The 27,917-nt window shown below is 34.7% G+C and overlaps 1 protein-coding gene across 1 annotated transcript in view; it reads right to left on the reverse strand.

Moving 5' to 3' along the window:
* Positions 1-27,917, reverse strand: part of LOC134527317 (nuclear cap-binding protein subunit 1) — a 377,088-nt gene that overhangs the window by 239,724 nt on the left and 109,447 nt on the right. The window contains exons 8-9 of the mRNA XM_063359877.1: positions 16,489-16,660; positions 1,977-2,044 (exon numbers count right to left, since the gene is read on the reverse strand). Coding sequence (XP_063215947.1) covers positions 1,977-2,044; positions 16,489-16,660 — 240 coding nt within the window. The remainder of the gene's footprint in view (positions 1-1,976; positions 2,045-16,488; positions 16,661-27,917) is intronic.

Raw genomic sequence — 27,917 nt, forward strand, 5'->3', positions numbered from 1 at the left:
ACCAACAAAAAAATTAGCCATGCAGATGGGTTTCTACGTTTAGAAAAGGCACTCGAATACGTGGAGCAGCAAGATGACGTCACGCCAAATGACGTAATGTTTTTTAAGAAGTGGAGCACACGAGCAGCTGAGAAGCGAGGAGCATTAAAAAAACAAAAAACAATAATATATTATTTTAAAAAATAATAATTATGTATATATTTCTAATCTGCCTTTCAATATGTTTGTATTTTATTTTTATTAAAACATCGACATATGTATTAGAAATTGATTTTGCGTGTTTTTATTCGTATTTCCAATAATCCGAGGTTCTGATAATCCGAGTTGGCCCCGGTCCCATCCAGCTCGGATTATCGAGGTTCTAGTGTACTGATAGTGATGATGTCGAAGTCAAAATTGTTTCTGCTTCATAAATGACTGCTTTAAGCATGACACCACAGCATTTTTCACTTTCCAAAAGTCATTATTACAGCACTTACGAAGAGAACTACCACATTTGAGTCATGTATTTTACTTCAGTGATGGTAGTGCTGCACAGTACAAAAACTATAAAAATTTTATTAACCTGTGTTTCCATCAAGAAGACCATGGACGGTCTATCTGCTGAGTGGAGCTTCTTTGCCACCAGCCATGGCAAAAATGCACGTGATGGAGTGGGTGGTACAATCAAATGACTGGCTACAAGAGCCAGTCTTCAGAGAACTGTTGACAGACAAATTTTAAACTCTGAGGATTTATTCAAATTTGCTAAAGAAAATATAAAAGGAATTGAAGTTTTTTACACATCTGTGGTTGAAATAGAGTATAATGAGAAATTTATTATCGAACGATATGCAAATGCAACATTCATTACAGGCACTAGAGAAAATCATTACTTCAAACCTACTGATGAAAAAACTTTGATTGTTAAACGAGTTGCTGTTTCTGAAAAATCTTTTACAGCAGTAGTTGGTGTACAAAAACATGCAGAAGTGATGAATATTCTTCCAGAGAAATATTTTGCAGTTAAATATGAACAAAAGTGGTGGGTAGGTAATATACTTGAAGTGTCAGATGTTGAAAGAGATGCTAAAGTTCAGTTCATGCATCCTTGCGGTCCTTCGTCAACATTTCACTGGCCATTTAAGGATGACTGCTGCTGGGTGCCTTATGAAAACTGTATTAAAGAAGTTCAAGTTCCTTCAACATCATCATCATCATCATCATCATCATCATCATCATCATCATCATCATCATCATCATCATCATCATCATCAGGCAGGACATATACGATACAACCCGATGAACAGAAAATTATTGAAGAATTGGCATACAATATGACAGAGTAGTGAGATGAGCATATAGTCTATAAACACTAAGTAGCATTATCTGGACCCAGTACGAAGTTACTTTGGTAAGTTTCTTTGCCAAAAAAAAAGTGAGATTTGTATTTAGCATATTATTGGTAAACCCAATTTAAATCCAATTTTTTTAAATTTTTTTTATGTGGCAATTACTTTGGATTTGGGCATTATTACATACCTCAGTAATACAAATTTAATAATTTAAAAACCACAAAAAACACCCTTTAAATTTTTCAAATATAGTTACCTAATGCTAATGTGTATGTAAAAATAAATTTTCAAGCTAGTGCTCATTGTGGTTGTTGAGTTATGGTATTGAGCGTGAGCAAAGGTGCAAAATAGCTTAAAATTTTATTCCATGCTCAGTTTACTAAATAAAAAATTATAAAGAGTGATAACCTTGAAGTATTAAAGCCAGATCACTATGACTTGAAACCACATAATCAGCTGATTTACTGCATTGCAGAGCATAAAATTATTCTGCAAAGCTGGGGAGGGCAGGGGTCTTGCAATGTTACCACTTGCTCCATAATAACACTGCAGTCACAAGCAATACAGTTTTTGTTGTAGTGAATGCTTGACTTAACTTCATTGTTGAGCTTATTAATACAGAAAGTAAACTGACATACTCACCTATCAAAGCAAGCAACGTTCATGGCGTCGATTCTCATGAAAAGTATTTCCGTTGCCTGGGCTAGCACCTGCAACATACAAAGCACAGGTCATTTACCTGAAGCTTTACCAACTCTTTCACTCACTGAAACAACTCACGCAATGTACAGTGGAGTGCAACTTATCATTTTACAACCTGATACATGAGACCTTTTAAAAAATATTTCACTTGTAATTTATTTATCTTATCTAAAATCATAATATCAATATGGTTTCTATTTTATATAAACCTGCAGAGACCGACTTCGAACGTAATCACAAGCTTCGGCAGAGCTGCTACCTGTCCTCGGATGAAACATAGCACTTGGTATTTGCTCTCGAGGACAGGCAGTTAAGAGCATTCCCAGCGAAAATGAAAATGACGTGTCCGTTTCAATTTCAACGAATACTTAAATTGACGGAGATCTCTTAGGTGATAAAAGATGTTATGAAGGTAAATATATATTTGTTAATATAAATGTTGTATGAAATAATTTTAAATGAAAAGCAAATTATGTGTCTGTAAGTTTAGAAATCAAAAAAATATTACTTTTGTCATGTAAAGTGCCTAAATAAGATTTATTACAGATGTTTTAAAAGTTTATAAATAGACATAAATTATAATTTTCTACCCAGCATATGATGCATTAAGTCAAGAATATGAGACAATAACGAATACAAATTTTTTCCAACACTCCACCACCCTACCCTTATTGTAGTCAATATAAAGCACGTGTGGACGCCCCAAATACCTCCAGAGATTACAGAGAATGCATTGGGAGAGCTTCCATCCGCTCCCTCGACCTAAGGCCAATCCCCACTCCCTTCTCATAACACTGTGTAGTCATTCAAGGGACTTCACGCTTTGAGGGGTGTTGTCTACAGCAGCATATTAGGATGCTTGTCCAATTCAGACTAGTTCCCTCTGGGACCTGGGTAAGTAGTGCTGTGATTGGCTGGAGGGGCAGGAGCATGAAGGTCTTAAGATTGCATAAACCCCTATGTACCACAAAAAGTGAAAATATTAAACTATTATAAAATTTTCTCCTATAAGTGTTATGTTGTCACACTGATAGTCTCAGCATGGAGTGGTTAAAGAGTAAACAATTGTACGTTCAAAACAAAATGTATATACAGTAAACTCCCGGTATACCGCGCCCCGATAGATCGCGGAATCGGGTATATCGCGGGTCAAACCATGTCCCCCAATCAGAAATTAATAATAATAATAATAACACAGTAGAACCTCGTTAATTCGTGATGGTCGGGACCGAGATAATCACGGATTACCGAATTTCACGGACTAGCGATTAAAGCCCGGAAGGTCTTGTCAAGCTTCTCAGATACCGGCGTGCAGCTGGGTTAAGGCCAAGGTCATGTGACGTAACATATACCGAGGCTTACTGCGCCATGGCAGCAGATGGATAAAAAATAGTAAACTCTCCATTATTCGTGTTAATTGGGACCCGCCGATGCCCGGCTAATTAAAATCCTGTAAAAAAAAAAGTAATAAACCCGGATAATCCGTTCACGGTAAAGACCGTCTTCGAATTAGTCTCGGCTTAAAAAAATACGGCACTGCCTAGCCATTAGTTCAGGGTCATTTACAACAGCCGAAGAGAGAAAGTTAAGATCGTGCTGACCTTTCACCCTCCCCCCTCGCCCTTGTACAGCCGAATGCCAGCCAGACACGTCACTCGCCAGGCGCCTGCCGTGCGTTGGCGGGTGGAAACAAACAAAGGGAGACGGGAAGCAGAAGTCAGGACACCCCCCTCAAGTTTAAAGAGTGACAAATGTGACAGCTGAAAGGGGGGCGACACAAAGGGTCGGTACAAACAGCGTTGCAGAGTTTGGCGGTCCACGCGATGGCTTGTAGTGTTTGCCGGCCGCCGGCCCGCGTGACGTTAATTTTAAGCGCTGACAATTTTTACTTCTCTTTTTTTTTCTGCACTTTTAAATCGTCCCGGATTATCCGATTCCCGAATTAGCGCGTCACGGATTAACGAGTTTCTACTGTAATAATAATGGAATAAATGATTGACAGCCGATTAGGATAATTTTGCGTTGTAACTCACAAACTAAGCATCGGGCAGAAAAAAGCCTAGGCGTAGAAAATGTCCGCAGTGAAATTTTAAACAAGATATCTCCGTACATTATTCCTCTATCTTGTAGTGTTTTCAAATTATGATCCAATCCAGACCAGTGTTATTTTCTGAAACATTAGTTCTTAACATTTTTTTTAACCCACAAATAAAGCATCGGACAGGGGACCCGATAAAGCCTACCGTCCAGCGACATTATCCAGCGTGACTCGGCTGGGGATTGATTTTGGATAGGTTTGGTTGACGGCAAGCGCTTGGAGGGGAGAGGCGAGCCGAGAATATGCGACCAAGACACCCGGGTAGAGCGGTAGACGGGAGGAGTGGAATATAAGCGCCAGTGATGAGAGGGGCGATTAAGCCGAAAGGGGGGAAGTCTGGTGACCTTGAGTAGTTCACTCATTTCCGTCTGCACACTTCTCGTGGTCACGTGTGTTGACAAGCGGAGACATATAAATGTTTTGTTACAACTTGAACCTACAGACGTAATATTATTCGTTGTATTATACACGTTCATCTTTTTACTTTGGTATAATGTTTTAACATTAAATAATAAAGTAAATCAGCTAGCGTAATTTTAATCTTTGCCGAGGAATTCTCAGTGGTCCAATACTTACGTGAACCATACTGTACCACTTTTGCCGTGAGGTAGTAAACAAGCCCCGGATATGTTTATGTGTAGCGGCCTCCCGACCTTTAACCAGAGGCTGGGGAATATAACACTTGCCGATCCGAGCCACACACACTCAGCAACTCGACAAAGCGTTTGATGGAATAAGTAAAGACAACGTTTAACAGACTTTTTAATACGGCGCCACTGATTGCGCTAAAATTATTTTGGCGCAATTTTTGTATCCCACATGTGACCATTTATAATTTACTGTAAGCATGGATAACAAAGTTTAACCACTTTACACGATAGACGATTCTTTATTTTATATTGTACGAATGCTAGAATAGTTTTTCACGTATCTGCTGCATACTTCTGCAAAAGACACGCTATTTGTAAGTACGTAAATCTAGAATTTTTATTTTGTCAATCAAACTAGGTACTTTGCGATTCATATTCGGTTTGAAGTATTACTATGACCTTTCTATTTAGAAGACTTTGACCACAAAATCGTGTGTAACCGCACACACTGCACTTACTTTGTTACGGACACTCAGACGAAGCAGATACTGTGGCTGACACCACGAGACTGGCAGCAGCTTGTGTGCCGCACGTGTGTATGGCGGCGTGTGGCGCGCTCGTAGGCCGTGCGACAAACTGTGCGCGGCATGCAGAAAAATAAAAAATAAAATTTAACATTTAATATTTATATTTACAATTTATTATTTTTATTTTTTCACCCGCGTTTAGTGAAAACTGCGGATGCAAAGTCCGCACAAAGGCGGGCCGTCTATACTGTGCGTGCTTGCCGACCTATTAGAACACAGGCGGTGTTTTATGCCTTTTGACCTTGGTCACATCGAAACATCGCTGTTATGCAACAACGCGGGTAAAAGTTATGTCCCCCGACAACCGCGTTAAATAGGGAGTGTACTGTACCTTTATAAACTAAAGACAGGGCGAAAAATAAAGTGTTTATTTTAAACTATTGGTGCTGTAAAGTAATATTTTACAATAAAGATGTTTGTGCCTCTATACACCCCCAATTATATTTCTGAAAACAAATAATAATAATAACAACAACAACAACAACAACAACAACAACAATAATAATAATAATACAATTATTTAAAAAAAAAAAAACATTTTGCAGTAATGAAATTTGTGTACTTTTGTACACTGCCCATTCTGTGTCAAAGAATAAATGTGTTGTAATAATTAAAAATATATTGCTCTAGATAATTTAGCAGCAAATAAATTATTTGGGTGTATTTTGCTATCAATGCCGCAAAATTAAAACTTGAACACTTTCAATGATTATAGCATGAATATTTAGAAAAGAAAATATTAGATTCAGACTTGAGCAATAACACCCATCGTTCCCAAGTACAGACACCTTCCAATCATTTTCATCTAGCTAGTGCTATGCACACATAGTTACAGGCTTAAAAGTGTATTCACAGCTTCTCACCCCAAGGCAAACACAACTAAGAGAGACTTTGTGCACACACTTCCACTAAATTAGGACAACTATGTAGTATACAACCAAAATAAGCATTATTTAAAAATGGGAACATGAAATTTAATTAAATAATTTACAAACGAAAAATACATGGTCCCCAACAAGGTATACCACATTTAAAAAACATGCAAAGTGAATAAAGTTACATATAATATTAATATGTTTTTAAACTTTACATAATTAATAAATATTAAATGGATAATAATAAAATAAACTATACAATGAGGGTATTCAATGAACTCTAAATTTCATTAGGAATAATACAGTAGAACCCCGATTATCCGCAACTCGATCATCCGATTCGCGGATTAACCGCGATTTATGTCCATCAAGCTTACTTCTCCGTTATTTTATTAGCACCGACTGTACTGAAGTGTGTGGGTTGCAACTAGTGCTTGGCACGCAAGATAAATTCAGCCTATCACTTGCTGACGTGGTCCAGTGATACGACGGTGTTTGTTTATTTCAAAACTCAGCTAAGAGTGAACGGAGAATAGATATAACGACCCCTCACGGTTCCCGAGATTAGGGTCATAATAAAGAGGTGGTCATTATAAGATTTCCGACCCATCTGCAACCCTATGTCATAATAGGCCGTTTTTGCACCAAGTCCACGTTCAGCAAGCTAAAAAATAAAAAAATCTAAAATTTAAAATTCATATAAATAAAGAGGGACAAAAACACCGTGAATTATACGAGACAGAGACACCGTTTCAAAACCATGAAATCAAGTCTCAATGCACTGGTATGAAAAATCTTATTTCGAAAAGAATTTTAAAGGCAGTCATTCTGTAAAACAATAACCAGCCCGATGGTGTTACTGACAACTAGAGCTGTAGCAAACCGTATGTATTCGGTACTGAGTAACGGGTGCGCCATATAGTACCGAGTAACGAATCGTTACACACGAATGCATTTCGTTACTCGCATTTTTCGTATGTCTTACGCATGCGCGCGCTTATTCGATGAATTTAAAAACGTACGTTACAAAGAACGATGTTTGTTTATTAAGTAAAGTATAGTTTGGAAATTCGTCGTCCAAGTTTTTTACTGTTTATTAAAGGTATTGTGTGTGTAGACAAAGTTTGAGATTGGAACAGAAACAACGTAAGAAAGTATTTTTTACAAATTAGAAATATGTATGTTTTTTTGTTTTTTTACTGTCACTTATTTTCACGTTTTTTTGTTCTTATCTTAACAGAGATAATATACGTAATAAAGCCACTCTAATGAGATTTAATTGTTTCTTGGTTAACAAAATAGTTAATTATCAAATATTGTCAATTGTTTATATACGATTAATTATTTACGAGATGTCATACAGTACGCGTATGCAATACGACTCGATTCGTTGCTGTAACATAACATAGCATGTTATGCGGTATCAGAAGTAACGAGTAACGTAACGATACGATAGTAACGAGAACTAATTGTTATAGTAACGAATAAATACGGGTACGCTTTTTTTCGTTACTTTACACCTCTACTGACAACAGAGCAATGAGCGAAGCGTGGCAGCGTCGCTTACGAGCGATGAAAAGAATGCGTGACCTTGGCAGCTATCAGCTGTCTTGGGCCCTCGGACTGGCCGGGCGGCTAGCCACACACCTCGGTACAAAAACGACTCGCGTGCCCATGTCTCCGCACACGAAAGACTTAAAAACCACTGCTGTCCAGCACTAAGCAGCCCGCTTCTATGTCAACAACGCACACGCACACAAAGCATGTGTATATTTATGTATATGTAATCTCCCAATGTCCACAGATGGCTGAGGCAAGCATGACTCGGCTAACCGCGATTTTCGATTATCCGACTCACTCGTCCCCTTCATTAACACGGATAATCGGGATTCTACTGTATACACATTTACAAACCTAAAAATTAAAACCAAGATGATTTACATACACACACACACACACACATATATATATATATGTTCAGAATAGAAAGGAAATATAACCTAGACTTAAAGGTTAAGAGTGGAGAACCGGTTGAAATGCACGACAGACAAAGAACGTTACAAGTGGGAGGAGGGGGACAAGAACGGCATAGGAAACCACTATTACTAACTATGCAAAGGTAGAAAAATATTACATTAAATACACTTTGAGGGTATTCTCTGAATACGGGAAATAAAAAGGAATGCTCTAAAAAATTTGCCCTAAAAATTAAAAAAAACTGAGGCTAAATAGTGAAGATTCTAAAGAAAGGTGATGAGACTTGGAGCATAACGAGACCATAAAATTACAAGAATGAAGATAAGGGGAGGGGTAAAGGGCAGGTAGGAGGCAGGATATTCACCAGTACTAATTGGACATGTTGAAAATCATCTAAGAGACAAAAAAGAGTGAAAGATAACCACACCCTCCGAAAACAGTCACAAATAAAAAGGAGAAAAATACCTGCGTGAAATTTTAAATTCTATCTCAAGAAACAAACAAAAATACATTATTGAAAAGTGATAAATGCACAGCGAAACCTCTTGGAAACATACATTTGCCAAAAAGTATTAGATACTACACTATTATAAACACTTTAAAAAGAAAACACACTTGGGAAAGAGTGTGGGAGGGGGGGGGGGGGACGGACATATGTGATGCAAACCATGAAAATAACTGCAACATTAAATCTATATATAAAAATTAATGTTTGTTTGCTTGTCCCTTATTTGTTCCTAAACCATTCACCCTATTGTGATGACACTTTGTGCACTTGACCTTTGAAACATGAGAAAGGTCACTTTCTAGGTGAGATTTCGATAAAGCCAATCCTTAAGCAGAACTTAATTATTCTTGATATTTTACCATTTCATTGTTAATGCATTGTTCACCCTATCTCTATGAAATGTTGCACATTTTACTTATGAAACATGACGAAGGTGAGATAACGTATAAAAGATGGTGTGTGAGTCCTATCAGATAGTTACCAGAAAACATTTTATGACAGTTCCTCTTTCCTATGGTCGTATCCATGGAGATATTTGTCTATGGAGTGGGTGTCTGGAAGTTGAAGTCAACTGGTTAGCAATTGGATAGCAAAACAAATCATAGCTGTATAAAGGCTCATCAATTTATGTATAAAAATTATTGTCTGTTTGTTTGTCATGTATGCATTTCTGTACCATTCACCCAATTGCGATGAAACTTTAATGAGTTGTTATCCAAATACCCGCGAAGGTTTTTTAATTAGTACAAACATTTTACAATAGGTGGCGCGTGAATTGTTTCCGCAAAAGTGTGTATTTCACATAGTTTAGTGACAGTTTAAGTGTTTTCTGTGTATGAGTACAAATTAATGACAAAATTGAACCAAATAAAACATAAAAGAGAGATAGGGAGATAGAAAGAGATAGATAGATATAGAAAGATAGTGGGAGATACAGATGGTGTTTGACAGATTAAATAGATATAAAGAGAGATAAATACAGATAGAGAGGTATAGATACATAGAGATATTGAAAGAGAGATAGAGAATTAGAGAGGGATAGAGAGATACATAGTATATGTGTGTACCTACTTCAAACAAATTACAAAAACATTGAATGGTGCATTGCAATGCATGCCAGGCATTCGCTGGTATTACAATAAAATACAAGTAAAAATTACCTCTACCAGTAAATCTAGGAGCAGCTGTTACTCCTAACTTATCAATGCCAACTACCATGACGACATTCCTAATACCCGTTAATTAGACATGAACCAACCACCTTCAAATGTTTGAAACCAAAAACATACAAACTTAAGCAGACATAAGCTCACAACTTGCATTGGCAAGCAAAGACTGAAGAACTGTCTTTCCTTGCACATATTGCAGTATCAACATCTAGCCTGTTCTCAGTGACTGATTTCAGTGAATACATCCAGTAAAAAAAAAAGCATCATCAGGTGTGACATCATAATGTTGTCAGTCACTTCTTTCTTCCTAAAACCCCTCCTCCAGAGAGAGTTAAACTTGAATGTACAATTATTATTTTAAGAGCAGAGTCACCATAGTGTCAAGCAGCAATCACAAAAACTTTGACAATGTGGGAACCACTTCCAGCTATATATAATAAATAAAAGTTTATGTTAATACAGACAAGAATTTATTAAAATAAATTACATACAGTCTTGACCAGCAAAGCCATACTCCCCACCCCAAGAGACCTTTATCAAAAAGCAAGTCATAATCACACAATAATCAACCCAAGATACATCCCTTGAGGAAAGGGTATTTTCTCATTGTGAAAAACTGCCATTAGATTGTTAAACACTATAATCAGTCATCAAGACAATTATCAACCAACATAAATTTTGAAGAGAAATGAGACCCCTAACCAAATTTGCCTAAATTGCCAGACAGCAAGGAATATTAAATGCATGAAAACACAAAACTAAATCAAATATATCTCAAATAAAAGAACTTGGCAATTTTTTTTTCATACTAAATGTTAATGTATTCCAAGACATTATCATCAAGCTCAGATATCTGAAAACTATCTTGATCAAATAATTGTGTAAATGCACAACAACAAATAAACAAAAACCCTCCCCCTTATAACCTATAAGAGTGAAGATGAAAGTGCAAATCCAACTTCTTATCAACTACAACTAGGACAATTGCGAATTCAAACAAGACGAGAGATAGGAACAAGTTTCGACCAACATTGTTACACGTCACAATCATGCCCGGCTACGATGACGACTGTTCTTTGTACAACCAAAAACACTTGAAAATATACCTTGACAGCTGTTGCAGGTATTAGGATGTGAAAATTAGTTAATAGTTATGTAATTATTTGATGACTATTACTCTCAGAATTTAAGTAAAAGAGTACCACAAAATCTTTTTATTTCTTCTTCTTATGAAGACAAACTTACCAAATAGGTCCAGTAGAAAAAACTCACTTCTCGTTCGATACTAACTGTTCTGTGCCTTCACGAAATAATATCCCTAGCGACTCCGTCATCTAGGTACGAAGATACATGCGAAATAAATCCTGTTGGACCAGCTAACCACCCAGGCCTACGCCGCACGTATGAGGTCCAGAAATCCAAAATGAGATGTCCGAAAATTGATGTAAAATGAAGGTTGATATTTAAATGTGGCATGGCCCCGGCACCCAGATGTGAAATTATCCAACCATAAAATCTCATAGTATGTTAATTGTGAGCCACTGCCCTGCACGTCCTTTCGGCATAGTACTTGAACGACTGAACGAAACAAAGCACATCACTAGAGACAGGTGTTTTTCGCGAAATATTAACGAAATTAACATACATAAACTTAAAAATGCGAAATTATCAATTACTTAGAGAAATCACGTAAAATTAAGAAAAAACACACTGAAAATAGCTAAACGTCCGTATTTTGATGACTTGATAACAGCAGTCGATTATAATCGATAGTTAACGACTTTCGATAGTCTAGGAAGTCGTATTCGTGTCGCGCTATCGCCTCACCAGAGTCGCCACTCGCCACAGTTTGTTAAAATGGCGTGGATGTAATCAAACGTTTTTGCTCTGTTTCTTTTTGTAAAACGTTGATTTTAAAATGGTTGTGACAGTATTTGACAGGGCGGCGGAGTTTGACAAAGTGCAAAAAATTCTCATGTGCAAGTACTGCAACGATAGAATAGAGTGGCAACGGAAAGACACGTGCTTGAAACATAAAAAACAGTGCCTCACATAACAAAAACAAGGAAAGTAAACAATCCGGTGCAAATAGGCAAGTTTCGCTGGAATCAGTCTTGTTGAGAGCAAAAAAAGCAAAATTTGACAAGAATGAGTTCATTATGTCAACAACTCGAGCTTTTATCGAACCGAACATCCCGATTGAAAAACTGGTTGATGCGAAACTTCGTCAATGGATGCACAAGTACATTGCAGGTAGGTGCTAAAGCGTACAATATTTTAACAGTTTTATGCATTCTTAAGCAGATAAACAGAACGTTACGATAATAAATTTTGCTAGGCCTACCTACTCTTGAAATATTCATATAGCTGCGAGTCGTGTTTTTTACAGCACTTATTGGGAAAAGTTGATATAACCTAGCCACAGGTAAAAATAGATGTAACTTATTTGTTTTTAAGTTAGGACATGAGCTTTTTTTTGTCAGTAAATTTTTTAAAAGTTTTCAGTACTGTGCTTTGTAACATGTTTAGGCCTAGTAAATATATGCATTTTTTTAAACCTGAACAATGAAGACAAAATTTTTTGTATAAATTGTGCAATAAGATCTTGTGAATTATCCTACTCAGAATTGTGGCAGGCCTTACAGGTTACAGAGATTAAAAGGCATACATAGGTCTAGAAAAGTATTTATTTTTGTGGTTTGTATAATAATATAATTAATAATAATGATAATAATAATTATGTTACAGTAAAAATTTTACAACACATTTTAATCATCCACCACTATTTTTTATTTTTTTTTTAAGGTGCTGGGGACTTGCCGTCTGCCAGTAGAACACGGAAAGGCTATGTTCCAGTGGTTATTAGTGAGGAGGAACAGAGGTTGAAAGAAGCTGTTAAGGATCAGAGAGTTTCCATTCTCTGCGATGAAACGTCAGATAGAAAGGGACAGTGTGTGTTCGTAGTCCTAATAAAAGTGCTTGGCTGTGGGGATGTGTCTGTTCAAAAACTTTTAGTTGGTGGTGTTAAAGTTCTAGCAAATGCAAATGCTACTGAATGCTCTCAGGCAATTGTAGGCGTTGTTCATAAGTTAGGGATTCATTATGGGAACATTGTTTCGATAACTTCAGATTCTGCCAGATATATATGGGAAAGTGCATCAATGCCATCAGAATCTTGGTGTCTGAAGATCTGGTTCATACGCAGTGCTGGGCTCAAAAACTGAACTTGGTAGGAAATATTTGGGCCATACAGTTAAGTGATTTGAACAACTGTGTCATACAAACCAAACACTTGTTTTTGAACACACGGAAAAGAAAGCATGCATACATGCAATTTTTGACTGAAAAGTATGTGAACGATGAAAGTTGCAAACCTAAACTTTTCCCCATCCCGGTAATAACCAGATGGAACTCTTGGTTCAAGAGCGTAGAGTATTTGTGTGAATTTTTACATGACATTGTTGGCTTTGTTGTAAGTGTGGAAGAAGAAAGTGTTGCAATCAATTATTTCAAGGCTTTGGCTTCGTGTGAAGTCAACAAAATACACTGTCAAGCTGTAATGCTTGTTGAACACTGTGCACAGTGCTGCAACTTACTGTTAACACTAGAAAGTAGTAAAATTTCAATGGCACACACACTCAATTCGAAATTGAATGACTTATCTAAGAGTTTTGTCTTGCTTAATGATGGCTTTTTCTTTGAAAAAACATCTGCTGCACTTTCCAAACTTCCAAAACACAGTCAGACACAACTTACAGGTTTGTTTAAATCTGTAAGCGAAAAAAGTTTATGCAAACTGAACCAGCTGATAGATTCTGATAGTGCAAAAGATTTCTTTTCATCTTTTGGTCAGCTGTTTGACCATAGAAACATTATGAAATGTAGTGTAAAAAGTTGATGTTTGTCTTTTAGTAAAAAATATACCTATGCTCAAGGATATTGCAACAACAGAACTAATTGTGCCATATTTTGTATTCAGAGAACAGGCTTCAAGTTTGTGCAAGTCAGGTAAGGATGTTGATCCTGTTGCAATTCTTTTATTGTTAAAGTCCAAGCATAGTAAAATTATTGATGCTGCCGTAAAGGCATTGTGGATACCTGCCAACAATGTTGACTCAGAAAGGTCTTTTTCAATTTATAACAACATCATGTCTGACAGAAGGACAAACCTTCGTGCGGATAACATGGAACTGATGTTAACTTTGGCAATGTCCGACTAAGTGTATGTTCAAATTCATTTTGTCACTTGAAGGAATACTGTCTGTCTTTGTCCTATTTATGTGTAGTATTTTGTTTCAAAATATTTTGCTTGGCCTACTTTACCTTCATTTCATTTTTGATGTGTGCTATCTACAGATTTGTTTTGTTTGCTCTGCATAGTTGTTGAATTGTTGCTTGTTCTGTGCAAATATTTGGTAAAGTTTTGTATGAAACTGTGTAGTTCTACTCTTAAATGACATATTAAACACATTCAAGTAGAAATTATATTTATAAACCTCATATTGCAGTTTCAAAATCAACCAATTTTTTGACCAAACTACTGATAAAATAGAGAATAATATACCGAAATCATCTCGTAAAAAGTAAAGAAATTGTGCAAATTTTTTCACCGAAAACACCTGTCTCTACACATCACACAGTTTACAGAAAAATTTACTCACCTGGGACTTCCCAAAATACTGCTTTACTATTGACTACACATACTATTCTTACAGCAACTATTTGGTGATTTTCTGCTCAATGGACCTTCCCTCAGTTCTGTCAAATATCTCAGCTCTGTCTCTTTCTAATCTCATTCACAATTCTGGAATTCCCCAGTCCATGGCCAACGTCTGTCCCTCTCTCTTACACAGGATGTGATAAATTGTTGTCTTATCATTTCAGCGCCACTGTGTCGCTGCACGTCTTTCTTTTACCAGACCTACTGTCCCACGATCTAAACACGTCACTATCTCACTATGAATCACATAAGTAATCAAATTTATATTTTAAAAGAGACTATTTAAAGAAAAGAAAATATTAAAATTCACATGTAAAGAACCTATACTCATTGATACATTTTGAGTTGAATCAATAAATTGTATTCCATGTTATTGTAAGATATGAGGGTAACTAAAATACCCTTTAGCTATTCTTTATTAAATTCATAAGTTAAGCGAGTATACTGATAGATTATGTTTTGAGTTAAAATCACATCTCTTTTTCTTTGCTCAATTGAAATTTAAATGCAAAGATAATATTTTGCTACTTTAGGCAAGGAGACTTCGCAACATAGAACTTCTACACTACACACATGACTTCCGCCCATATTTCTGACGAACATCATCCACAGCTCTCCGGCAGGAATTGCTACATCCATGCGTGCACTATAGCAACTTCCCAACAGTGTGCCAGAAAACTGCAATTTTCCAGCAGCCAACAGCAGAGAATAGGACAATTGACTACAGTTCCTCAACTATAGAATTACCACACAAACAACAAGCTGTTCAAACTTCACAGCTTGACCTCTTATTTCTACACAAATAAGCACAAAGTAAATTTGCAAATATATTAAAGATGTGTTCAATGAAAGCACACCTTTTTCAAAGGAGGGTGTGGTTGTAGTGCCGGCTGGCCAGTTGGTTCATAACTACCCCTAAATATTGCCCAGCTACTGTCTAATTACTCTCCTTGTTGTTTTAGAGTGGACTAGCATTAACATAGTGCTGGACTGTAACTTGCCCAGCTCATTGAGAACCCAGCAGTGCACTCACTATCTCAAGGGGTCTGGTGTTAGGAGGGACACAACAGGCCACATATAATTTCCACGAGGGCATGTATTTATAAACAGTGGTATTGTAGACTAGGCAGCAGGGTTGGCTGATTCAAACCACAATGGTTTAAACCAGAATATCTTAATAAATTTAAATGAAAGGTCTAGTTCCACTATAATAACAATAGTTTGCACATAAATGTTTCTTGTGATTTACGGGAAAATAATTATATACTAATTAAGATCTTAGCATTTAAATTATATGAATAAGTTGTAAATTAAATTCAGCTAAATACTTCTCTAAAATTAAATAAATCAGTAAATTGTAGTCAAAAGTGTAAAAACAGAGAAAATAAAAATTTATTATTTTGAAAAAATATCCTATTTTTTGGGAAATCCATAACTGTACTCTAAATCCCCTTTCTGTGGGAAACACCCATTTAATGCAGAATCCTTCTCCTGTGGGGAAATACCCTTATTGTGGTTACCTGGTCAGATGTGCAGATCTGCTGGACTTCAGTTCTTTGATGTTAAAACTTTTTCTGGTTCAATATGAGTGGCAGAAAGTGGAATGTTGTAAGGCTTTCATTTAAACATGCAGAAAACCAAAATTAAATGTAATAAAAAAACCTGGTTTAAACAAACAAAAACAGGTTGTTTAGATTTAAAAAATAAAAGTTTTTTTCCAACCCTGATAGACAGGGATGCCAGAATTTATACCCTGCGGCATGATACTGGGCTGTAGCTTGCACAGTTCAATGAGCACCGAGCAATTCACTATCTCCAGGAGGTCAAGTGACAACATGTGGAACAACAGGTCGAATATAACCTCCACCAGAGCATGTATTTATAACTAGTGGTATTGTGGACTAAGTGCGGTGGCAAGGGAAGCTTACCTGTGGCATGGTGCTGGGCTGTAGCTTGCACAGCTCAATGAGCACTGAGCCATACACTATCTCCAGGTGGGCAGGTGTTGGCATGTGGAACAGTTGTGCGAATATAACCTCTACTATGGCATAGTCTAGAGGTATCTTGGTCTTGTAGGGGAAGTTGAGCAGGTGTGCCGCACTGCAACCCATAGTTCATATAAAGTCTTACTATTTGATTACTAACACTATTATAACACAATAATTATTACAACAGTGCACTTACATTGAGTATGTGATATCTTAGATAGTTGGTGTATTTGTCATAATATTAATAATCCTAATAATATTTTCTGTTGTTATAGATTATAATGTTATGCTATGTTGTCTACAAACACTTTATTATATAGTTTTTAATGTCTGTGAAACTATTTGTCTTATTTTCCTGTTACAATATTTCTTTCAAAGTTTTCTCACTTACGAAATAACCAGAACAACTCATTATAAATGAGTTACAGGTTAACTGGGTAAGTGACAGCGAACACTGTGCAGGTAACTGACTGTTGTGGGTGGCACAGAGTTCTGCTGTTGTCCTCAGGTGAGCACTCGACCTGCTGACAGCCCGTGGCTTGTCAATTCCACTTGGTCCCCAGAGAACAAGGCATACACGTCATCTCTAGAATAAACTGCGCGGCGAAATCAGAATTTACTCATTTTAGGGCCGAGAAATTTGTATACATTAATAATTTTACTGATAAATAATAAAACCTATTAAAAATATATTTTTTAAAAATATTTAATACTTAAAAACCTACTTTATATTATAACTTACAGAAAATTTAAAAATTAGTGTGGAAAACAAGATATGAGTTAGATTTGCTTGGTTGAATATCCAACTTGTTTAGAGTTCAAACAAACACCTAAAAAAAATTGTTTGGTGCTGCAGATAGTATTTTGTAAGTTTTAAATATTCGTGTAAATTATTTGAATGGAAGTTAGGAGAGCTTTCTTGCAGAAATAAAAGAGTTTGGAATAAACATGTGTCATTTGATTATTCTTTATTAAAAATTCACTATAATTGTCACTAACTAAAGAAGAAACAGTTTCATACAAAAAAAGACAGCACAGAACCATTTACTTGTGTTTAATGTTACTTAACTAAATAAATAAAATTATGATTACCTTTGATTGCTTGAAACTCACAGTACAATCTGAGCGAGACTTTGGTCTCTTGGAAAACACACCAAGTAACATCAAAACTCTACTTAGGCCTATCGCTGCTGCCTACGGTCACATATTCTAGTTTAATAATGTTCGAAAATTACATTAGATCTTAAGCTACATTTAATAATTCTCTTTAAGCTGCCGACCGAACATGACCGTCCATAGCAACCTCTGAGCACTCACATTTATCCAACAAGGTAAAAAGCAATCACAGAATCTATCCTAACAGCCAATCACACACAAGCTCTCACAAATAGACTAATCAAACTTCACAATACAGAAAATATCCCAGAGCTGCTTAAAACATAACACTTCCCATTTTCTGTCTCTCTCCTTCAAATTGTTAATTTATGTGGGAAGTGACCTAAGTTTAAAGTTCCCACACTATTAGTACTACTATTACATCAATATTATGTAGCCACCCAAACAATCAATGGTATAGCCAATAAATTTTGTAGAAAAATTACTAGCAATGTAAACACATATATTTTAAACTTGCAAAGATAAGAAATAGTTCAATATTAATTTCTAAGTTTAAAAAATATACATCATCAAAACACCAACAAATAGTACAAAATATGCATGATTGTCAAAATTTGAAGCTAGTTAGGAGGCATTCATTAACTACATTAGGTCTTTTTTCTTTTAATTTAGAGCCCTCCCTCCCCCTTGGTGAGATTTTGTCAGATGTGGTGGCACCTTCCTCCTCCTCACATGAGATTTTATTTATTTTCCTGTATGTTCATGTATTTTGCTACATACTACTAAAACCTAAGCATTAATACTGATGGAATAAGGGGCGACGGAAGACTACCATATTGGAAGACCACCATAATGGCAGCATTCCGCCTGGCCTCTTCGAAAAAGGCGGAAAAGTACCATAACGGAAATCTGCCATACGTCTAAAGGACGAGACGGAGTTCTGCCATATTTTCTTACACCCTCCATGGAATGATTACAGCAATATTGTCCTCAAAGTAGTGTATAGAATACTCGGTAGGTAGCGCTGTCAACCCTCTAGCTGTTTCTCAGGTTAACTTTAAAGCTTACAGATAGCACTTCTGACGGTGATAGTTGCAATAACAAATCATATCCGGAGCGCGGACGAGAAGAAATGTTTCAAAAAATGTAATATAAGTAGCACTGTATTCTTATTACGACGATTAAAAAAAAAAAAAAAATGTGGCAGTATTCCATTCTGCCAAAATTTATTTTACATTCTACGGAATAAGGAAAACAGCCTACTCATAAAATCGTAATTTAACTAGCTTTATAGAATTTACATTTTTGCATACTGAAATAATTGAAGTAATTCTAGATCATTATTTAATGAATGCAAATCCAACGCAAATATTCAAGGGTTTTCTTATGTAATGTTTTCAATATTAGGGTGATAGAACTCAAAAAACTCAGATATAAGGTTTTAAATATCCATATTAAATTGTTTAAAGTCAACAAAATGTAATTTTAAGATGCTGAAATTCGAGGGAAATATTTTTGTGTAGTCTAGAAGGCACAGGTCAAGCAGTACAGGCACTCTAGGGGAGACATAGGCTCGTACTTCGAATGTTGGTGGGCTTTGCACAGCTTGCAGTCAATCAAAAAAAAAACTCTGTTAAAATTTAAGTAATTTTTTTATTACAAAATAAAAATATTACTATGTGTAGAATATTATTCTGCTTCTATAAAACTGTCAGATCAAATTGAAATTCGGTTTTTTGTGCCTTACAACACTTATAAACGAAATATAAAACATACATTAAAAAATAGGTACGATATAAGCACATAGAATAACAACCAAAACACATTAACACAAGACGTACACTGATACATATCCATAACTTTACGACAAAACACGAAACAACACAACACACAGATAAATAAAGATTGATAAAGTTCATATTAAATAATTGGTTATAATTGGTTACTTTGGTTTTCACAAAAATCTTAAACAGAAACTAAAATGGTGTATACAAAATAAATATGTAGATTATAAAAGTTTTAAAAAACTTTTTGCTTAAGTTTTTTTACCAATGAATGTTTATTTAATGATTATTCAAAAATAGTAGTAAATATTTTACAAATTTTATAGTTACTAATGGTTTTAAAAGTGTCATTGATTCTATAATTGCAAGTTGAAATTCTTAATCCAAACCGAGATAACGTATATAATAAAATGTGCATCACTGATTGAACGTATAATAAATAGAAAATGCAAATTAAATTTATATAGGAATGTAGCATATTTAAAAGGAATTTAAAAGCCTGAAATTTTAAAATATTAATTTAAAATTTTTTTTCTGCATACTTTCAATTCTATTACAATCAAAATTAGTTATTTAATTCCAAATTATGACACAATATTCTACTTTATAGCTAATCAATTTTAAGAACAAAGTATACAATCAGGTATTTATGCCGAGAAAGTTATAAATTTAATAAGACCTAAGATCTTGAAATGCAATGTTGGTGTAAAATAAAAACTTGGCATCCAATATAACTTGAAGGTATTAAAAGTGGACACCACGCTTAATGTTATTTCTTGCTATGTGATAATTCTAATTGAATTAGTTTTTTATACTAAAGGTTATACAATAAATGCTATCGTAATTCAGAGACGTTTGTTAACTTGAAAACCAGATCTGGACGGCTGAAATATCTTGCTGACAAACATTATTTCCCAATTATATATTTTTTCATCAGCGCCTTTTCTTGATCAATTCTTGATTACAGTTGGAATATCATTTATTAAATATTAAAGAGTAGTGGAGATGATAAATACCATGAAAGTGCATTTGCAAATTTGACTTAAAAGCATATATTTGTAAGATAATTAAAACACACACACACACATACACACACACACATCACATATTGCTTAACCAGGCCTAAAATTGATAACTTTTTAATATTTTAATTGTTAGATTGTTTTGGAAAGTATCAAAAGCTTTGCTCATGTTGAAATAAATAGAATATTTTAATTATATTTGGTACAAAAATCATATTATATATATATAAAATACGTGTGTATGTTAAAGATGATCTTCCTGATTGAAAACGATGGGGTTTTTCAGAAATATTATTTTTTACGAATAATATTCATGTGCCTATAAATAATTTTTTCTCAAAAAATTCTAAAATACTACATAACAAAGATATTGGTCAATAGTTTGTGATTAAATTTTAACTGTCAATAATACTTCAGGAAAATATATACCAAAAAATGGATGAAACTCAACATTGGTATAGAACAGGGGTCAGCAACCTGCGGCTCGCGAGCCACATGCGGCTCTTTGGATGTGAAGCTGTGGCTCTTTAGTTCCGTACCAGAAATACTGCATCACCAGGTTATTTATACAGAAAATACTTTTTTTTATTACAAACCAGTAGTAAGCCTGTTTTATTCCACGCTTGTTATATTTTACTAAACAATATGTCATCAAGCAGTTAAATTATCAATTTAAAGCTATCCATCCGCCCGAGGTTTTCGTTTTACTAGTACTTACGGGCCCACCCAACAGATAGCGCCACTTGACGCGCAAACATGTTTTCAGTTTCCAACATATCAGTCGCACTTCTATATCTCCCTCCTTGTTCTGTGGTCCGTCGGAAGCTCTCGAATGACGCCGTCGTCTGATGTTTCTATGTAGGATTTAATTCGTTTCGACGCAAGACAGTTTGGCGTCTTCACCAGTGCTTTGGCTGTGACGTATAGCTTGTTGTTTCAAGTAGAAGAGTTAGAAGCGAATTATCTTCTCAGGGGTATGTATGTACGTACATATATTATAATAATAATAAAAAAACCGAAGTAAAGCTAGGTAACATAATAAGTATTATATTTTTAATATACATATTATACATATTTTTTTTAAATAAGATACCTAACTCCTTTTTTGAAGTCAATAAGAAGTGTCAAAAAAGAAACAAAGTACACTTTTTGATATTAACGCGAAAGTGTTTTTATTAAAATAGTAAATAATTGCAAAACTTGTCATCTGCTGTTTTGGATACCTAAATAAAAATTTTAAAAATTCTTTATTACAGCTTCACCGCAAGCATGGCATCTACAAAAAAAAAAGAGAAGAACTGAAGAAGGGCATCGAGAATTCAATCGGGATTGGACGGAGTCGTTCGCTTTCATATGCAACTCAGATGGCCTTCTGACCTGTCTCATTTGCCACGAAAAACTCGCACACAATAAGAAATCAAATTTAGAGGGACACTTCACTACAAAACTTACTCAGTTTGCTAGTAAATATCCAGCCGGTGAAGAACGAAAAAAAGCTGTCGACGAGCTCCAAAAACAAAAACAGCAATCAAGTTCCATGTTAAGTAACTGGACGCAATCTACAAGTAATGTTAATCTGGCAAGCTTCGCGGCATCACTAGAAATCGCAAAAAAAGGCAAACTATTCACAGATTGTGAGTATGTCAAAGATTGCTTCATACGTGCATCTGAAGAACTATTTCGTGATTTCAAAAACAAACCAGAAATCTTGAAAAAAATCAAAGATTTGCCACTATCCGCTAAAACAGTACAAGACAGAAAGGCAAAAATTTCTTCAAATGTAACATATTTGCAGGTGGAAGACATTCAACTGGCTTCTTCCTTATCACTTGCTATAGATGAGTCTTGCGACATAAAAGACACGGCACAAGTTGCCCTTTTTGTTAGGTATATGTCTTCCCAAGGTCCAAAAGAAGAACTTCTAGGATTTCTACCACTCTCGCGACAAACTAGAGGGGAAGATATAGCAAATGCCATGCAAAAATGCCTCGAAGATAATAAGATTGATTTAAATAAAATTGTTTCAATAGCAACTGATGGAGCCAGAAGTATGACAGGGAAAAATAAAGGGACAACAAGTCAACAACGATTCTTCAGAGTAAAATAAACCACGAAATTCTTACGTTTCACTGCATAATACACCAAGAAGCACTTTGTGCCCAAACATTTCCGACCGAAATAGTTGAGGCCATGAATTTGGTAATCACGATTGTTAACAGCATCTTGTCAAAAGCACTCTACCATCGTCAGTTTAAAGAATTCTTGAACGAAATGGAGACTCAGTATTCCGACCTCCTTCTTCACAATAAAGTGCGATGGCTTTCCAAAGGTAAGGTGTTGAAACGTTTTGCTTTGTGCTTGAATGAAATAAATACATTCCTCAATGAAAAAGGCATTAATCACCCTAATTAGAGGACGGCAAATGGTTGCAAAAATTTTACTTTATGGTGGATATCACAGCGAAATTAAATGAGCTGAATCTAAAACTGCAAGGAAAGGGAAACCCAGCCTATGTTTTGGTAGAAGAATTGGTTAGTTTCGAAGAAAAATTAATTATTTTTGCAGAAGATATTCAGAGCGGTAAATTACTTCATTTTAAATTTCTAAAGCAATATCGTGATAAAACCAGTGCAACTGTTGACACGAAATACTTCAGCACAGTTATAAAAAAAATTAAAGATGAATTTGCTAACAGATTTCAACAATTCAAAACCAACAAAACCACTCTAGCATTCATAGTAAATCCTCTCAACACAAATGGTAACGAAATCCACATTGAGCCATTTGTAGTTGATACTGGATCTCTAGAAATGCAATTATACGATTTAAAAAGTAAAGCTTTGTGGAGTGGAAAATTTACATAGTTGAAAAGCAAGTTGGAAGAGTTGGAGGTTCAGAAATGTATGTACGTAACGCAACAAAAGTGGACAGCTTTAAAAGAAATGCCGCGAGTTGAGGCACTTATATTCGACGCATGGAATAGTCTTCCCGATTGCTACAGTGAGGTGAAGAAGTTGGCATTTGGAGTGTTGACTATCTTCGGATCGACATATTTGTGCGAGCAAGCGTTCTCTTGCATTAATATAATTAAATGTAAAGTAAGAAGCCAACTAACAAATGAAAGTTTAGAGTTGTGTTTGAAACTTAAAACCACAAGTTATGAGCCAAATTTATCCAATCTTTCTAAAACCATGCAAAGCCAACGCTCCCATTGAATGTGTTTGCACAATTAATTGTTATTGAAGTACAAGTTAGTGCTGTAAGTAAGTGTTTGATTGTTTTAATTTTTTACATATATAATAAGTTATTATCTAATAAGACCATATATTATCTAATTTGTTGTGAAAAAACACTACTTATATATGAATAAATATTTCTTATGAATAAATAGATTAGTTTTCTTATCAAAAAACTTTATTTATGCAAGTACTATTTATTGTTGGCAAGAACAATTTTTGTGGCTCTTTAAAAACTTTGAAACTTTGTAAATTGTAATTTTTGGCTCTTCCAACTCAAAAGGTTGCCGACCCCTGGTATAGAACCATTATTTAAATGAAGTGGTCGCTGGAATATCGTAGAAAATTATGGCACAGCTTACTACTGCCTGAATCCAAGTTCAAAATATATAATCTTAAATACATACCAATTAAAAATATTAATAAAAACAAGACACATCTTAGATTAAAGTGCAAATTAACTAATGTAATCAGCTGCTGCCACCCAGGAAAAAAGAAATAAAAATATTGCTGCCACATCCGTCTGGCATTTCCAGTTTGCTTGTGACTACACGCAGGAGAGAAGGAGGGGGGGGGGGAGTAGGCTAGTTTATCGAACACTATAAAATATACAGATTGTATATACATCTTTCCGTTATTCCATATTTTCAAGTAAATTAGTGTGGTAATTAACTATAAATAATTTTCAATATGAAACCCCGAACCAATTGTTGAAAAGGAAAAGTGTGAATTTTAGTGTTTGCAAGCAAAGCATACGGTAGTTTAAATTTTTATATTATAGATTTTATGTCTGTAAATAAATATAAAAAATATTATATGTAAGTTATTTATAAAATTTATTATGTTTAAAAACATTGACAAACAAGTTATGATGCAAACAAAATACATAATTTAAAAGTTATATTGAACTGTAATCGAAATGCTTTATTAGTTTTAAAGAAATGAAAGCGGAAGTTGTACGGAAAATACCTGGGTTAAATTTCACAATTTGGCCTCCCTGTGTTTGTGATGTCAGTGTCCTTTCAGGGAAATAATGTTTTTATTTGCCAAAACATTTACTGAAATAATAATTCTGGAATGTTAAAGTATATTTTTTTTAACATCAATTGGCTTAGCTTGAATGAGCAAGAAACTTATAAATTTTTCACTACGTTCGAGCACTGTAGCCTCTTGTTATGTTTGCATGTTTTATGTGTTCCACGGTAATCCGTCAGCGGGGCGCCCGAGTTTGTTGTTGGTTCCAGCTCAAGGTCGTGTCTTTGGTGATGAATGTCATTAGGAGGAAGGGGAGAGGAATCCCGTGTGTCACAGCAAAACGGGGTGGCTGATGTCTAAGGGAGGGAGGGAGGGAGACTACATTGTTTCCTTTATGAATTGTATTCATTCATGCATTTTGGGAGAACACCTTTCAAAAACTTTAAAAACTAGGTAAACCACCTTAAAACCTACTACCTCGAATCAGTTACTATATGTTGTGATAGAAATCATTTGAAATTTCACACAAGACCGCTTAGCGCATAAGAACACTTGGAAATTAACTAAGAACCTGTATAATAATTGGTACTGTTACAGAAGAAAGGTGAGCGAATAATGAAGTGTTCGTAATCACCGTAAAATCGCATTACATTTAAGAAATTTTATGCTTGGGAACAAATGTATACAGTTAAAAGTTTTGCAATTAATAATTAATATAAAAATAATTTTCGCCCGTGTTCTGTCACGAATACAATAATTGCATACAATGTATTATTCTGCCTGTAGTCTCTGAGGTGGGAGGTCTAAAAAAATAGGTATATTATGTGTTTCAGCTCCTAATATCACAGAATCAGTTTGGACTGAATATTATTATGATTTTCATCCTGGAATTCAAAATGATTGAGCGTAGTTGGAATGATTTTTGGTGGAAGGGGATATAATCAGTTGTTGGATTGCTTGGAGAACTAGTTCTGTGAGATTTGCTTACTTATTTAGAAATATTCACATTATTTGAATACAACTATATTTTATTGGAACTTTCAGTACTCCAGAGTATAGAATTCATGGTAATAGCTTACCTCAGAGTTTAGCAGGAGTATAAATGTTTTATTTCATACAATGAAACACTCTGAAAATTAATTAAATCATCGGGATTATTAAACATGAACTTCTTTGAGTACACAACCACATAAAATTGTTTAATATTTGTGCACATCGCCGTGACACCACTATTTAATTATTTGTAATTTTAATTGTAACAAAAGTTGGAATACGGTGATTAAATATTTTGGTTGTGTAATATTTCTACTTGTAATAGAATCAAACATGTATGTATTATGTTTAACTGTTACAGATCATTGAAAGGTTCATTGAAAGGTTGTGTATGTTTATTTCCATCTAAAAAATTTTTGTACGAAGTAAAATATCCTTCAACAACAGATTTCACTTTTTTTTATAATTTTGTTCTTTTAAATTATTATGTTCAAACCTTTCCTTCAGTTCAACAACTTAAGTAGACATAATAATTTCGCTATGAAATTAAATCCTGCATACATACTACACTTTATATTTTGAGATTATTACGAAAAAATATATATTATTTTATTTTAAATAAATTTTGTTTGCAAATATACGGGTTTCAAATACCAAATAACTTTAAATTTTCTTTTTTTTAAATGGTTCTTGCAATTGGGGAGACTGATTATATACAGTAGAACCTCATTTTTACGTACCCGCGATATACGAATTCCCGCGATTAATGTTTTTTTTTACATGCACTGTCAATTTCCCTATACTAATAATGCATTCTTTTCCCACCTTGTGCAAAAGAATTTCCCACTGTTTATGTAGAATTAGTGCTGTATTTCGTGGCAAACCATCGGAAAATTTAGAGAAAACAATAAATTCTTAAAATGAATAGCATGAAGTTTATTTATTAAGCGTTACTGCATGAGTGTATGGTCACCACAGCTTCGTTCGCCATTGGAAACAACTTACTTTTTTTTTGTGCCACGTGCTATTGTACACCATATGGCCATGAACCAAACTTATGGTGACATAAACATGAAAATTAATAAGTACTTTTCTTAGCGTTCCCCTTTACTCTTAAATGTATTATGCATGAAAATAAAGGTGAAAACTTGCATTTTAAATACACAAAAGAGCGGATTACTGTTCCATTATTAAAATACGTTTTAAGCAACGTATGAGTTTCCTATAAATATGGCGTCTTCGTGCATATTCGGCGATGTTCATTTTAACACATTAGAAACATTCTGAAAAGTCAAATGGCTGCAATGAATATCCAAACAATGCAATGGCAATTTAACTTCTATTCCTCAATATAAACAATTATCTTGATGGTGGTAGCTTTCGTTTTATAGAATTATATCTCAAAAAATCTGAAATTAATCAAACTTTAACACGTAATTAAATACAAAGTTCAAAAATCAATTGTGTTACAAAATTTCAGCACCAAGTGGCTATATCAAGATGCTTCAACATTCTCACCTCTTACACAAGAACAGCAAATTTCATGTTTAACTTTCGGCAATAATGAAGAACAGCGATATTGGATATATTTATAATTTTAATTATGTGAGATAGTGAAGTTCTAGTTAATATATAAAAACGTAACCGTCTCTAACATATTATTTAGTGTGGTATATAATTTCTTATTGTTTCCCATATAGTGAGATAATAAAAAAAATTTGAACATTTCCCTCATTTTGCGTTTTCCCGGTTTTTAAGTATTTTTTTCCTGGTCCCTTGAAATATGTAAAAATGAGGTTCTACTGTATATAATTTAGGACATTCACAATTGCTGATTGCAATGTATGTCACAAGAAACCTCAATAACAAATAAGAAAGTTAAATGTGCAAACACACAGAAAACAAGCGAAAATCACGGAACATCAAAACATTTCAAACATAGACAGAAAATTACGTAGAAAGAATCGGTAAAAAAAAATATTACAGCACAGACGGACAGTGGTCTAACAGCGACGAGACATTAGCAACAAGAACAGTAAATAAAGACGAAAAATACTTTGGAGAACTCACAGAATTGATTTTTCAGTACTTTTACAAAATATTCTATTATAAAACAGTTGACAAGGAATAGTTTGCAATACTAAAAGAAAGATATTATAACTTTGTGCACCACATGGCTTTGGTTATTTTTGCACATCTGAAATACGGTTTATCGAGGTATAACTGAGTATTTCTTAAAAAAA

This window comes from Bacillus rossius, chromosome 1 (assembly GCF_032445375.1).
Source record: "Bacillus rossius redtenbacheri isolate Brsri chromosome 1, Brsri_v3, whole genome shotgun sequence".
Classification (NCBI taxonomy): Eukaryota; Metazoa; Arthropoda; class Insecta; order Phasmatodea; family Bacillidae; genus Bacillus; species Bacillus rossius.